The sequence below is a fragment of the Grampus griseus genome (genome assembly GCF_964374135.1).
Source record: "Grampus griseus genome assembly, chromosome: 10".
Lineage (NCBI taxonomy): Eukaryota > Metazoa > Chordata > Mammalia > Artiodactyla > Delphinidae > Grampus > Grampus griseus.
This window is the reverse complement of record NC_139004.1, coordinates 64,171,397-64,185,392: the sequence shown is the minus strand read 5'-3', so window position 1 is coordinate 64,185,392 and position 13,996 is coordinate 64,171,397. Positions and strand designations below refer to the sequence as shown.

The 13,996-nt window shown below is 37.1% G+C and overlaps 1 protein-coding gene across 4 annotated transcripts in view; it reads left to right on the top strand.

The window, feature by feature from the left end:
• SMARCC1 (SWI/SNF related BAF chromatin remodeling complex subunit C1) overlaps positions 1 to 13,996 on the top strand; it is a gene marked incomplete at its 5' end in the record, with an annotated part of 180,427 nt that overhangs the window by 81,163 nt on the left and 85,268 nt on the right. For all 4 annotated transcript variants that reach the window (XM_082663017.1, XM_082663016.1, XM_082663018.1 and 1 more), the window contains 6 exons: positions 2,794 to 2,831; positions 5,588 to 5,709; positions 8,868 to 8,939; positions 11,259 to 11,372; positions 11,948 to 12,101; positions 13,126 to 13,239. In XM_082663017.1, the coding sequence (XP_082519143.1) occupies positions 2,794 to 2,831; positions 5,588 to 5,709; positions 8,868 to 8,939; positions 11,259 to 11,372; positions 11,948 to 12,101; positions 13,126 to 13,239 (614 nt within the window). The remainder of the gene's footprint in view (positions 1 to 2,793; positions 2,832 to 5,587; positions 5,710 to 8,867; positions 8,940 to 11,258; positions 11,373 to 11,947; positions 12,102 to 13,125; positions 13,240 to 13,996) is intronic.

Below are 13,996 nucleotides of genomic sequence, written 5' to 3'. Positions count from 1 at the left end.
TCTCTATGTATAGTATCATGTCATCTGTAAACAGTGACAGCTTCACTTCTTCTTTTCCAATTTGGATTCCTTTTACTTCTTTTTCTTCTCTGATTGCTGTGGCTAAAACCTCCAAAACTGTGTTGAATAATAGTGGTGAGAGTGAGCAACCTTGTCTTGTTCCTGATCTTAGTGGAAGTGGTTTCAGTTTTTCACCATTGAGGACGTTGTTGGCTGTGGGTTTGTCACACATGGCCTTTATTATGTTGAGATAAGTTCCCTCTATGCCTACTTTCTGGAGGGTTTTTATCATAAATGGGTGTTGAATTTTGTTGAAAGCTTTCTCTGCATCTATTGAGATGATCATGTGGTTTTTCTCCTTCAATTTGTTAATATGATGTATCACGTTGATTGATTTGTGTATATTGAAGAATCCTTGCATTCCTGGGATAAACCCCACCTAATCATGGTGTATGATCCTTCTAATGTGCTGTTGGATTCTGTTTGCCAGTATTTTGTTGAGGATTCTTGCATCTATGTTCATCAGAGATATTGGCCTGTAGTTTTCTTTCTTTGTGACATCCTTGTCTGGTTTTGGTATCAGGGTGATGGTGGCCTCATAGAATGAGCTCGGGAGTGTTCCTCCCTCTGTGTATAGCAGTTTTCAACATTTGATATCTTACTGTTTGTTTATTTTGTCTTCCATCTCCTGCCACTCTTAACTGGAATATAAACTCCATAAAGACAGGGACTTTTTCTTGTTCATCATTGTGTCTTTAGCATTTTTTTAAAAAATAAATTTACTTATTTGTTTATTTTATTTTATTTATTTTTGGCTGCACTGGGTCTTTGTTGCTGCATGTGGGCTTTTCTCTAGTTGCAGCGAGCAGGGGCTACACTTTGTTGTGGTGTGTGGGCTTATTGCTGTGGCTTCTCTTGTTGCGGAGCATGGGCTATATAGGTGCATGGGCTTCAGTAGTTGTGGTACACGGGCTCAAAAGTTGTGGCTCACAGGCTGTAGAGCGCAGGCTCAGTAGTTGTGACGCACGGGCTTAGTTGCTCCGCGACATGTGGGATCTTCCCGGACCAGGGCTCAAACCCATGTCTCCTGCATTGGCAGGCAGATGCTTAACCACTGGGCCACCAGGGAAGCCCGTGTCCTTAGCACTTGGACGGTGGCTGGTGCATAAAATTTAGTTAAGTGTTTGAAGGCTGGTTCTTTATAACCTGTTAAAATACTACTCATCTTCTTATATCCTCTAAAGTAGGGGTTGGCAAACTTTTCTAAAAAGGACCAGATAGTAAATATTTTTGGCATTTTGGGCTATAAGGTCTAAGTTACAACTAGTCAGCTTTGCCATTGTAATGCAGATACAGCCATTCATAATATATAAACAAATGATCATGGCTTATTCCAATAAAACTTTTATTTATAGACACCAAAATTTGAATTTCAGTTAATTTTTGATATGTCATGATATATTTATTCTTCTATTGATTTTCTCTTTAACCATGTAAAAATAAAAAAAATCATTCTTCACTTGCAGGTATGATAGGAATCCCCAAGACCATCCCCAGGTTTGGAGATTCTCTAGAAGGACTGATAGAACTCAGCATATAGTTGTACTCACGGCTGACATATATCACAGCAACATAGGAAGCATAAACAGATCATAAGGGGAAATAACACAGGCAGAGTCTGGGTGCAGGCTTCCTTATTCTCTCTCCCTTACATGAGGGATCACACAGAGTGCACTGTTCCCACAGCAACACACATGCAGTGTTTCCATCTAGGGAAGCTTGTTTGAGAGTCTAAGATCAGTGTTTTTACTGGCAATGTAGGGTACCCTCTGCCTAACACATACCAGAATTTCAGGCTGCAGAAGTTTATCATAAGCTGCGTTGTGCACAGTCTAGGCACAGCGAACCACCCTTCTTTTCAGTTAACTATTGACTAGGAACACACTGAGAGTCAATTTCCCAGATTCCATACAAAAACAGGCAGTGGGCCTGATTTAGCTTGTAGGCTATAGATCCTGACCCCTGTCTAAGCCGTTTGTTTATTTAATGCTTTTCAAATAGCAGATTCTTGGAAATATTTGTTTGAAGGAATAATGAAAAAAAATGGCTTCCTTGTGTTCTCTTTAAACTTTACAGTGCTTTAGTCACTGCCAAGGGTCATAATAATTATATAAAAAATAAAATGTTATAGAAACTTAATCATGTAATTATTTGTGCGGTAACCTCTTACCTTTTCCACCATGGCACTTTTACTTTTCACTGTGGAAATCAGCTGCTTAGTTTAGATTATACATGGATTTGCCTTTGTTCTTTTGCAACACTAGCATTTAGGTCCTGTAGTCCCCTATCCTCAGAAGGTATTAACACTCTTGCCAGGACTTTGTCTGTAGGGATTGATTATCACCTCCTTCTCTACTCCTCATTCTTTACTCATTTCCTCTGGGATCCGAAATGCCATTACTTTGTTTCACTAAACCTCTGGAGGCAAGAGCCCAAACCAAGTTCCTTACCTATTATTAAGTAAGATCATGACTAAGATTGTAGCCCAAGTAGTATTTAATTTTAAGTTCCCTGTTGTTGGAGAATTTTAATGATTTGTGCTTTGAATTTTTACTCACCTCTATGCTTCTGTGTACAATTCTAATTTACTGAATTATTCAAGGTAAATTAGCTTTAATAATGCTCTGTTTCTTTCCTTTTCTCTGGCGAGTATCAGTTCCTTAAATCTTAAGGTTTCCAGGTAATCGAGAGAACATTTACCTGTTAAATGAATTACGTGTTTTGATTTTGCAGATGAGCAGGATGAAGAAACAGTCACAACAGGAGGAAAGGTAATGATTTAGTTAGGCCTGGTGCAACAGTAACTGTAGGGGTCCTGTGTATCGAGCAGTAGAAACACTGATTTGGAAGTTTCCTTAGAAATATTCTGTTTTGAGGTCCTTTTGATATTTAATTTCTTTTTAACACACGCCCAAAATAGTCTGTCTTTCTTGACCCACCCCCCAAATTTTATCAAGAGGAATTTGCCATTTTCCCAGGTAGTACTCCTCATATGCTATAGTTTCTGGTTCCATTTCTCTCCTGGTTGCAAATTAATAATCAGAGCTGCACAATATTCCAGGTGAGCAGGGACCGTGCCTTGCTTTGATTTTCCCACTCCTATTTCTATTAGTGCAGCCCCAGTCCACAACTGATGTAGCCTTTGATCATACTCTTCACCTTTTTTGAGCCTTAAAGTCAGCTACTTCCTGTTTCATCAATTTTGCTGTGGAGACATGTCAATAATTAGGCTGTAGGATGGTGTTGGATTTTAGGCAAGGTTTTCTCTTTTTAAATAAATGGCACCTTGTTTATACAGGTTGTCATCTCTAACTGTGTTAAGATGTGTAACTAATCCTTAATCTCCTTGAAATAACTTCCTTAATGCCGAAAATGGTTAGTTCTTTTTTTTTCTTTTTCAGTGAGTCAGAGAACTTCCCCCATAGTGACACTTGTTGTTTTGTACACAGTCATGAAATGAAAATATTCATGACAGGATTTCAAGGAAAAGTATTTCAAGAAACTCTACTACAGATGGCTCTTTAGCTGAACTGTTCTTATGATCTTTTTCTTTAAAATCAAACTTCTTTATTCAAAGAGCTACTCATAAACATTTATGAATATTACATTTGTAAAAAGACATCATCTTTTAGAGTAGAAAGTATTGGGTGGCAATAAAGGAGACCAAAATAGAAAACCAAAGAATTACCCCCCCACTTTTTTTTATGCCAAGGGTGGGAGTACTTTTGAAACTATAGACAAGTCTGTTATGTAACTTAAGCCTAAGATGGTTAGAGGTGGTTACTCTAACACCAGTCCCATGATATCATCCTGCTTCTTTCCTCACTGAGATGATTAAACTGTAGACTGTCAGCCTTTATTCATTTCAATACCAGCCTCTCCCTAGTTTTCCTGAATAAAGAAAATTTTCTGAATTGAATCACATTGAATTTGTAGAACCTATGCCACAAAAACAAATTAACGATGAGCATAGATTTTGCTAGCTTCCCTGGTTTGGGAAATAAAATTCCTTACCTTTGTCATCAATATTAACATATTTGTTTCAACATCATTTAAGTAACAACCAGCGTTTCCTTGATGATTTCATACATTAAAATTTTTTTTTTGATATTCATTGATCTTAAGGAAACTACTGTCTTAAGTTTCTAGCAGTAGCTAGATCCTCACCTAAAGTAATATAACACAGGAAATTTAGGTTGATTTAAGTTAAAGGTAGAAATTAAACTATGGAACCTTTGTAAAAGAATATGATGCAAAATTTGACTGGTTTCTTAACAGAAAAGAATTTTATATGATTAAAAACAGTAAAAACACCACAGATAAAAGATTGATAGATAGAACTCTACACAATTTGAAAATATCTAAATGTTAATAAGCTTATTTCCTGTAGTATTCTTTGTGAAAATGTTTAATCTGAAGTTAATTATGAAGAATCATTGTGATAGAGATTGGTAGATGCTCTACAAGCTGTCTGGTCTGGATTCTTCAAGAATTTTAATGTCATAAAATCTCCCCCAAAAAGGAGGCAGGGGTTAAAGGAGACTAAGGAGGCATGAATATCATATATAATATGGACTCCTTGATCAGGTTCTGTATTGAGGAGAAAAATCTGTAAAGGACATTTATGGGACACTTGGATCCCCTTGAATATAAAGCGTATGTTAGATAATATTATTTGAAAGTAATTATTACTGGGGGAATTCCCTGGTGGTCCAGTGGTTCGGACTCCGTGCTTTCACTGCTGTGGGCCTCGGTCGGGGAACTAATATCCCACATGCAGCCAAAAAAAAAAAAAGTAATTATTACTGTTTACTGGTAGCATAAAAAATGTTCTTGTGTTTTGACCTAAAGCAGTGCTTTTTGAAATTATTGTATTAGCAAAACCAGGTTTTTAGGTGGAATCATTTGCAAAACCTACATAAATGTGATAAAAGTTAGAACTAATTTTCAGCAGTAAGAGTGGTTAAGAGTGTAGGCCCTCTAGCTGCACTTTCTGGAGTTTTATCCTGTTTATGTCTTGTTAGCTCTGTGCATCATTTTCTCATCCACAAAAGAGATAATAAACAGTACCTGCTGTTACTGTGAGGAATAAGTGAGATATTGCACATATCGCTGTTGGCAGATACTTAGTACTCAATCTTTGGGATTGGAGAAACCTTATCATTATGTCTCAGTGTCCTTGTGTTACCTCCTTATAAATTGAGAACTAGTAATTTAGATTTGTGATTCGAGGATTAGGTAAAACTAGACAAATAAGGAGCAGGCTATTGTGGAAAAAGTTTTGGGCTTTCTATGAGTTGATTCCCTCATCTGTAAAAAGGAGGAAAAAAATATGCTATCTCATCTGGACATCTTGTGAAGGTACCTTAAAAACTGTGAAAGGCTATTTTTACTTGAAATTTGTTTTCCTGGTCCTTGAAATTGGATCAGCTAGCTGCATTTTCTGTAACCTGCTATTAGAAATTTGAAAGCTATTCCATATCTCTCTGTAGTTCTCTTTCTCTGAACTTTGGCTTCTTTTCTACAGGAAGATGAAGATCCTGGCAAAGGTGATCAGAGTCGGTCAGTTGACCCTGGTGAAGATAATGTGACAGAGCAGACCAATCACATTATTATTCCTAGCTATGCATCGTGGTTTGATTATAACTGGTGAGTAGGTTGCTTACATCTGTGAACATGGTAATTAGGAGTGGGAAAACTTTCCTTGAAATTATATTGTGCTCAGGACTTCCCTAGTGGCGCAGTGGTTAAGAATCCGCCTGCCAATGCTGGGGACACGGGTTCGAGCCCTGGTCTGGGAAGATCCCACATGCCGTGGAGCAGCTAAGCCCGTGCGCCACAACTACTGAGCCTGTGCTCTAGAGCCCACGAGCCACAACTACTGAGCCCACGCGTTGCAACTACTGAAGCCCGCGTGCTTAGAGCCTGTGCTCCGCAACAAGAGAAGCCACCTCATTGAGAAGCCCGCGCACCGCAATGAAGAGTAGCCCCCGCTCGCCACAACTAGAGAAAGCCTGCGTGCCGCAACGAAGACCCAACACAGCCAAAAATAAATAAATAAATTTATTTTAAAAATTGTGCTCTTCTGCCCAGGTCCCCTCATCAGTAATCACTGTCACACTGGATGAAGGGGAATGGAAAGTTATTTTATTTTAACTTTGGACTGTGTTCTTTTGGTTGTTTTACTTGGGGATAGAAACTATTATGTTGTAATTTAGGATTATAAAATTTTGTAAACTTGAACCTGACTCATTTGGAGTCAGTTTTAGTTCAGAAAGGCAAATGCTTGAGTATTTAATAATTATAAAATATTGATGTTCATTATATGATTTTTAAACATTATGGAAATTTTTAAAGAAAAATTCATCTTAGTACCCAATAATGGCTTCATGTTAATCGGAAACAGGAGCCCTTTCTTGTATAAACCCTGGCATGTAAAAGAGTTCAGGAAAACAACCTCTTCAGCACCCTCCCTGTCATTTATCACAGCCACCGTGGCACCCTTGGAACATGGCTGGAAATAAATGGAGATGTACCTATCTTACTAATTGATTACTTATGAAATGTAACTCTTTCACGTCAGGCTGATTTTTGTTGGACAGTTTTTTATTTTTAAATGTATGAACCAGAACTCCAAATAGATGTTAGTTTCTTTAAGGTACTTTGATTGGAAGGCTATATATTTAGTCTAGTGATGCTGCCCTTACAATCTCGTGGTCCTGTGCATATATATATATATATATATATATATATATATATATATATATATATATATACACACACACACATATATCTTTTAAAACCAACTTAAAAGAATAGGGTGGATGGTCCATTTGAGTCATAGCTTACTTTTGTCTAAAACCACAAGGTATGGCCTCTACTATTGAGACTTTTCAGCATACTTTTTTTTTTTTTGCGGTACGCGGGCCTCTCACTGTTGTGGCCTCTCCCGTTGCGGAGCACTCCGGACGCGCAGGCTCAGCTGCCGTGGCTCATGGGCCCAGCCGCTCCGCGGCATGTGGGATCTTCCCAGACCAAGGCACGAACTCATGTCCCCTGCATTGGCAGGCGGACTCTCAACCACTGCGCCAGCAGGGAAGCCCCCAGCATACTTTTTAAAACTAACTCTGAATGCTGTTCCTCATTGTTTTGAATAAGTAGAAGCTGAAACAGAATAAGTATATTGCTTTTCTTTGAAGGTCAGTCTTCATTACATTGATTATTATGTTAAATTACTTTGAAATTTGGAAGTTTCATTATTGTTATTTGTAGTTACAGAGTAAGATTCAGAATGGCTTGAGAAACTAGCATTTTCCCCTCAAAAAAGGGGAATGTCATAACAGTACATAGTGTTTTAGGTTTTTATAGTTTACAGAAACACTTCCATTTGCATGGTGATCTTTGCATGTCACAAAGTGTGCTGTTAGATGGACAGTAGAGGTATTAGTTATATCCCTATTTTATAGATAACTACAGCCTCAGTTGAAGTGGTGCAAAGTTGCAGAGTTGCTAATTGGAAGAACTCAGGTTTTCTGATTCCGAATATCCCACTCCTTCTACTACTTGACTCATTCTCAGAACCTAAGGAATCAGCTGCCAGTACTTCAAACATAGATTTTTGAAAAAGAAAGTGGTTGTGATTAAACATTCTTGTGTGTTTTGTTCTTGGTGAAATTGTCTTTGTGGCCTCTTCCTAACCTGTAACATAACAATGAGAGGTATATTAGGACCAGTTTATTAATTGCTTACAGTTATTCTCCTTATAATAAAACTTGGAAATTCATTATACATGTATCTATGGAACATAAATTCATCTTAGAAATCATCTTCCTGTAAGTTTCCAGGTGATTCATTTTATTTATAGTATTTGGTAGTATCCAATTCAAACAATTTAAATGTTACCGAATAATGAAAGAGTGAATGCTTTTATTTGTATTCACAGACTATTGATTTGCTCTTTCCCATGTAATCTCTGTACATGTTGCATATCTGAAAAGGCACTGAGAAACTAAAATGTGTCATCAGGAAAAATACTGATTAGCATTAATGTCAAAACCTTTGTGCTAAATGTACAGTTGGTTTCATTTGTAGAGTGTTTTAGGCCTGATCATTTCACATGGTCTCTATAGTGCTTATCACCTGTAACATTTTATAAAATTATCAGTGCTTTTTATCTGAATGTTAAAAATTAGTTCTGTGATCTTTTTTAAAAGCAGTAAATCACTGAACTATTTTAAAAAATTCAGTTCACCACAAAGTTTCTGAGGGCTGGATGAAAAAGTGCATTAATGTTGAGCCTGAGAAACCGATTACAGTCAATTTCGTTGTCTTTTGGTCGATCATTCATTTCACCAATTTGTTGCCATGCCAAGTACTGTGATTTTTGTCATCCAATTTCCAAAGAACTTTTCCTAATTTGTGGCTCATCATCTAGTTACAGTGTATTATGACAAGAACATAAAATCTGAAGCCTTCAGTGTGTTTTTTGTTGTTGTTTTTCTTCAGTGTTTATGTTTATAGAGTTTGGTTATGGGAATAGAAAAACTACAGTAAGTATTGGGGGTGAGAAAGGGAAAGCTTTCTTTAGCTGTATATATTATATATAAGTTTATAAATATATATTATATACTTTAATTTTATTATTACATACTGTTAATACATAGGAACTTGTGTAAGCCAGTTAAATTTTGCAAGTAGGGCTCAGTTTTTGGTTTTATCAGTTTCACTTTGAAAGTTAAACAAGCTTAGCTCAAATTTCAGGATTTTATTTTTCTAAGAGGATTCCTAATTGTCTTTTTCCCCTTCAGTATTCATGTGATTGAACGGCGTGCTCTTCCTGAGTTTTTCAATGGAAAAAACAAATCCAAGACTCCGGAGATGTGAGTGAAATGTAAAGATGTAATCCTGATGCTGTTACATATTTTAGTGGGACCAGTATTAAGAAAAATTAATATTTGGATGTGTTTGGCAGGGGGTTCTTAAAGCACCCCTTCTGAGTTAATCTTTGCTATTGTCTGAAAGTTTACAAATATCTTACTCTGTTCAGAACAGTGTTCATATCTCAGCTACACAGTACTCCTTGCTTCAAAGGAAATTGTTTCAAATTTTTTCTTCCTCAATCTTGAACTGTTGATACATACACATCAGCTTTTGCAGCTAAAGATTGAATTCAGTAACAGATACTCACTAAACCGAGTCCAGTTTTCTCCCTAACTCACCTTGTGAGTACCTGTTTGTTATTGATTATATGTATTATATGTAATCTAGGAGAAAGTGAACTTTTATCTTATTTTCCTTATGAATGACTTCTAGTTAAAAGAATGCCAAGGGCTTCCATGGCAGTCCAGTGGTTAAGACTCTGTGCTTCTATGCAGAGGGCACGGGTTTGATCCCTACTCGGGGAACTAAGATCCCACATGCCATGGGCTGCGGCCAAAAAAATTTAAAATAAATAAATAAGAGAATGCCAAGTATTATGATAATAGCTACATATAAATTGATCTTAATTACATAAAGCATTGTTGTGCTTTGCATTGGAAGCAGAAAAACTTTTATTAGAAGGAAGAAGTTCATTAGGAAGTATTTTTATCTTTGCCTGGTGACCCTTAATTATAGACTTCCAGAAATCCTTGCCCCCTAAAATAAATCCGTATCTATCACACTATAATTACCTTTCCGTGTCTTATCTTCATAGTGTTAATCTGTTGTCTGTTATACACATGTGACTGTGCAAATAGATGTCTCTTGTTTAAATTGTTTAGGGAAGGATGCTTTTACACACAAAGCACATGGGTGTAATACAGAAAATCAAATAATAAATATTTTCTCGTGGTAAATTATCCATGATAGTTTGAGATTCTACGTTTAGGTGTCACAGCAAATTTCAGCTTTTCATAACAAAGCTGTAAGGAGTCATTTAAAACCAAAATCAAAGATTTGGCATAAGAAGCCCAGTCAGGTTTTTTCACCTATTTAGACATGGTATATTCTTCTGGCTAATTTGCCTATTGCCCCACCGAATTGCAAATTGCCAGTATTTATAAATACTTACAGTTCTTGGCAGTCTGCTATTTAAAAGCACAACTTAGCCCATTTAAACGTAAATTCGCCTTTCAATCTTTGTTTATCCAGCTGTGCTTATACCAGACTCTTTGAATAGTATACCTTTTTTACTCTGATGTAGCTAACTTCAAGCTGCTATTCTTTTGCTTTACTTTTGTGGTGCATAGCTGGGATCTCTAAAAAACTGATAAAAAAAAGTCAGGAAGTATATAACCATTGTCAGAGCCAGAGCCACCACACTTAGCCGAATTCTAGCTCCACCACTTAACCAGCCTCGTGGTCTGGGACAAATTCTAGGGGGGGGGGGGGGGTGTGTGTGTGTGTGTGTGTGTGTGTGTGTGTGTGTGTGTGTGTGTGTGTGTGTGTGTGTGTGTGTGTGTGTGTGTGTGTGTGTGTGTGTGTGTGTGTGTGTTCTGTTTGTAATTTTCTTGGCCACTGTGCCTCACGAGATGTGGGATCTTAGCTCCCTGTTCTAGTTGTGTGTGAGTGTGTGTGTGTGCATTTTGTTTGTAATTTTCTTGGCCACTGTGCCTCATGGCATGTGGGATCTTAGCTCCCTGACCAGGGATCAAACCTGTGCCGCTTGTGTTGGAAGTACAGAGTCTTAACCACTTGACCGACCGGGAAGTCCCATAGAACAAATTCTTTAACCCTCATCTATAAATAGAATAATAATAGATCCTACCTTATACAGAGATTGTGAGGATTAAATGCATTACTACACAGAAAGTGCTTAGACCTATGGCTGACACACAGTAAATGCTAGGTATATAGTAGTGTAGTTAGGGAGACAGCCTGTGTAACCAAGTGTTACTTGCAAATTTTGCAGGCAACTAAGGATTATTGATTGACCTCTGTGACCAAGGTTGTACTTATTTTACTTCACACTGTCTTCATCAGATTACTCTATTGTGCTTATTATATGTTAGTAGACAGTTGTTTTGCATTTTAGGGATTCTTACTCTGAGTTACACTTATGACTGTAAATACTCAATACATTATCACTATTGTTTATTGGACTGTTGTCTTAACTTTTTGTTGTATTTGGTTGAGGAATATGGAACTGTTTGGCTCTATGAGTTACTGTTTTTGAAAGGATGTGTGTTCACCTTATGAATTTTGCCATTACTTTTTAGATACTTGGCATATCGAAATTTTATGATCGACACATACCGCCTAAATCCCCAGGAATATTTAACCAGCACTGCTTGTCGGAGGAACTTGACTGGAGATGTATGTGCTGTGATGAGGTAAGGATGTCTTGACTTTTTCTCAGATATTTCACTGCAGGTGGTTACTGATACATTGCTAATGTTAGGTTGACTAAACTGGATGTTTTCTTGGTTAATAAAATACCTAAAGCATCTTTTTGTTTTTTTAATTTTTACATTTTACATCTTTTATTGTATGGTCTAATCATAAACTGACCGTAGATGGAGAGTGGGTTAGGATGGGGAATGGATAAGCTCTGTGCCCTAAATCTGTGTAAAGAAAAAAACAAAATGTAGGTCTCCTCCTGTGAGTTTGGTTTATGTGTGAGCTCTTTCACCATGGACCTCCATGAGCATTTGTTCCCTCGTTTCTGTGATTGAAATGATTAGGCTTTATACTAGGTTTGGGGGTGCTATGTTCAACATTATTTTGAGTTTGTAGAAATTGTCCCTCAAACCAAAATTGTCAGTTACTTTGTGATGGTTCATAGCCTACAAGAGAACACGTTTACTTAGGGTTTTTTTTCGTTTGTTTTTTAATGAAATGTAATGATGCTTATGAAGATGATGAGGTACATTCTCTAGATTTTAACTTTAAGAGCTTTATTCTTCAGGGTTCATGCCTTTTTAGAGCAGTGGGGGCTTGTTAATTACCAAGTGGATCCAGAAAGTCGACCCATGGCAATGGGACCTCCTCCGACTCCTCATTTCAATGTATTAGCTGATACCCCCTCTGGGCTTGTACCTCTACATCTTCGATCACCTCAGGTAAATTAGTGCAGCCTTTTTTTCAGGTCTGGGTGGTAATAGACAACCACTTCTTGCATTTATATTCAGGAATTACTATTATAGTCATATAATAGTGCTGTTTCTTAGCTGATAGGTTATGTTTGTTTGTTTTTGTATGTTGTAAATGTTTGAGTCCATAAGAATATTTAGTTGTTTAAGATAATGCTCTCCCATTAATGCCAAGAGTCTATGCTTTATCCTCTTAGAGATTTGCTTTCATAACTCATGGCTCCTTTATCACTTCTGCCATCGAAGACACTAATAAAGAAGCAGACTGTATAAATGTGTTAAATTGTTTAGAACTTCCCCTTCCTAACATTTGGAAAGTGGACATCTATGCACACGTTCTTTTTTTCTCTTTTAATCTCTTCTATATAATTTTTTTTAATTTATTTAATTTATTTATTTTTGGCCACGTTGGATCTTTTTTGCTGTGCTCTGGCTTTCTCTAGTTGCAGTGAGCAGGGGCTACTCTGTTGCGGTGCGTTGGCTTCCCTTGTTGCGCAGCACAGGCTCTAGGCACGCAGGCTTCAGTAGTTGTGGCTAACGGGCTCTAGAGCACAGGCTCAGTAGTTGTGATGCACGGGCTTAGTTGCTCCGCGGCATGTGAGATCTTCCCAGACCAGGGCTCTAACCCGTGTCCTCTGCATTGGCAGGTGGATTCTTAACCAGTGCGCCACCAGGGAAGTCCCTTGAAAAGATTATTATGTCAATCGGATTATGTATACCATTCAGTTGGAATAACACGAATCTAACCTATAAATTGCCCTCCACTATGAAATATTAAAGAAGACTTGTCTATATTCTCTGTGACTTAGGCAAAAAAAAAAAAATGTTTCTTACATGTTGAATTTTTGTTAGAAGTGTAGTGTAAGGTGTAGGTATTTATTTTTTTGTAGAATCTCTAGTGGTTTAAGTGCCGATATTAAACATCGTTAAAAGCCTCTGTCCCGTTTACTTTGTAGAGGTTAATACAGCCATTTATCATTTATTTGACTCATAGGTTCCTGCTGCTCAGCAGATGTTAAATTTTCCTGAGAAGAACAAGGAAAAACCAATTGATTTGCAGAACTTTGGTCTTCGTACTGACGTTTACTCCAAGAAAACCTTAGCAAAGGTAAGGATTTTTCTATAGGGACATATGGACTACAAGCTAGCATGTGCTCTTTGTCCTTCTTCCTTCTAAGAAGCATCATTTTCCGTAAGAAACTTGTTTTACTTTCTGTAAGGTAAGGAGGTGCTTTCTACTTAAATCTGATGACATTTTATAAAAGTCACGTATCTTACCTTTTCTTAGTATGGTTAGAAGATAGGTATTTAAAAATAACTATGATTAATGTGTTAAAATGAGGGGGAAAATGGAGAATTTCAACAGAGAATGGGAATATATAAAAAGAATCAAATACCTGTTGAACAATTGAAAATATACTGAAATTAACCCATTGGCTAGGTTTAACAGCAGGCTGGACACAGCAGAAGACAGGATTAGTGAACTCAGGTTAATAGATACATTGAAACTGAAACAGCAAGAGGAAAAGAAATTGGTTGAAGTTGGGGGGACAGGACAAAGAGAAAAGAGTACAGAGACACATGAGATACAGTCAAAAGAATTAATATTTATCATTAGAGACCTATGAGAAGAGAAAGAATGGTACAGAAGCAATACTTGAAGATGTAAGGCCTAAAAATTTTCCATAACTAATGAAAAGTTATCAACTCACAGAATAAGAGAGACTGAACATATCCAAGTTTGGATATAGAGAAAACCGTACTCAGGCAAATGGTGCTTAACCTCTTTTTTTTTTTTTTTTTTTTTAATTTATTTTTGGGTGCGTTGGGTCTTCATTGCTGCGGGCAGGCTTTCTCTAGTTGAC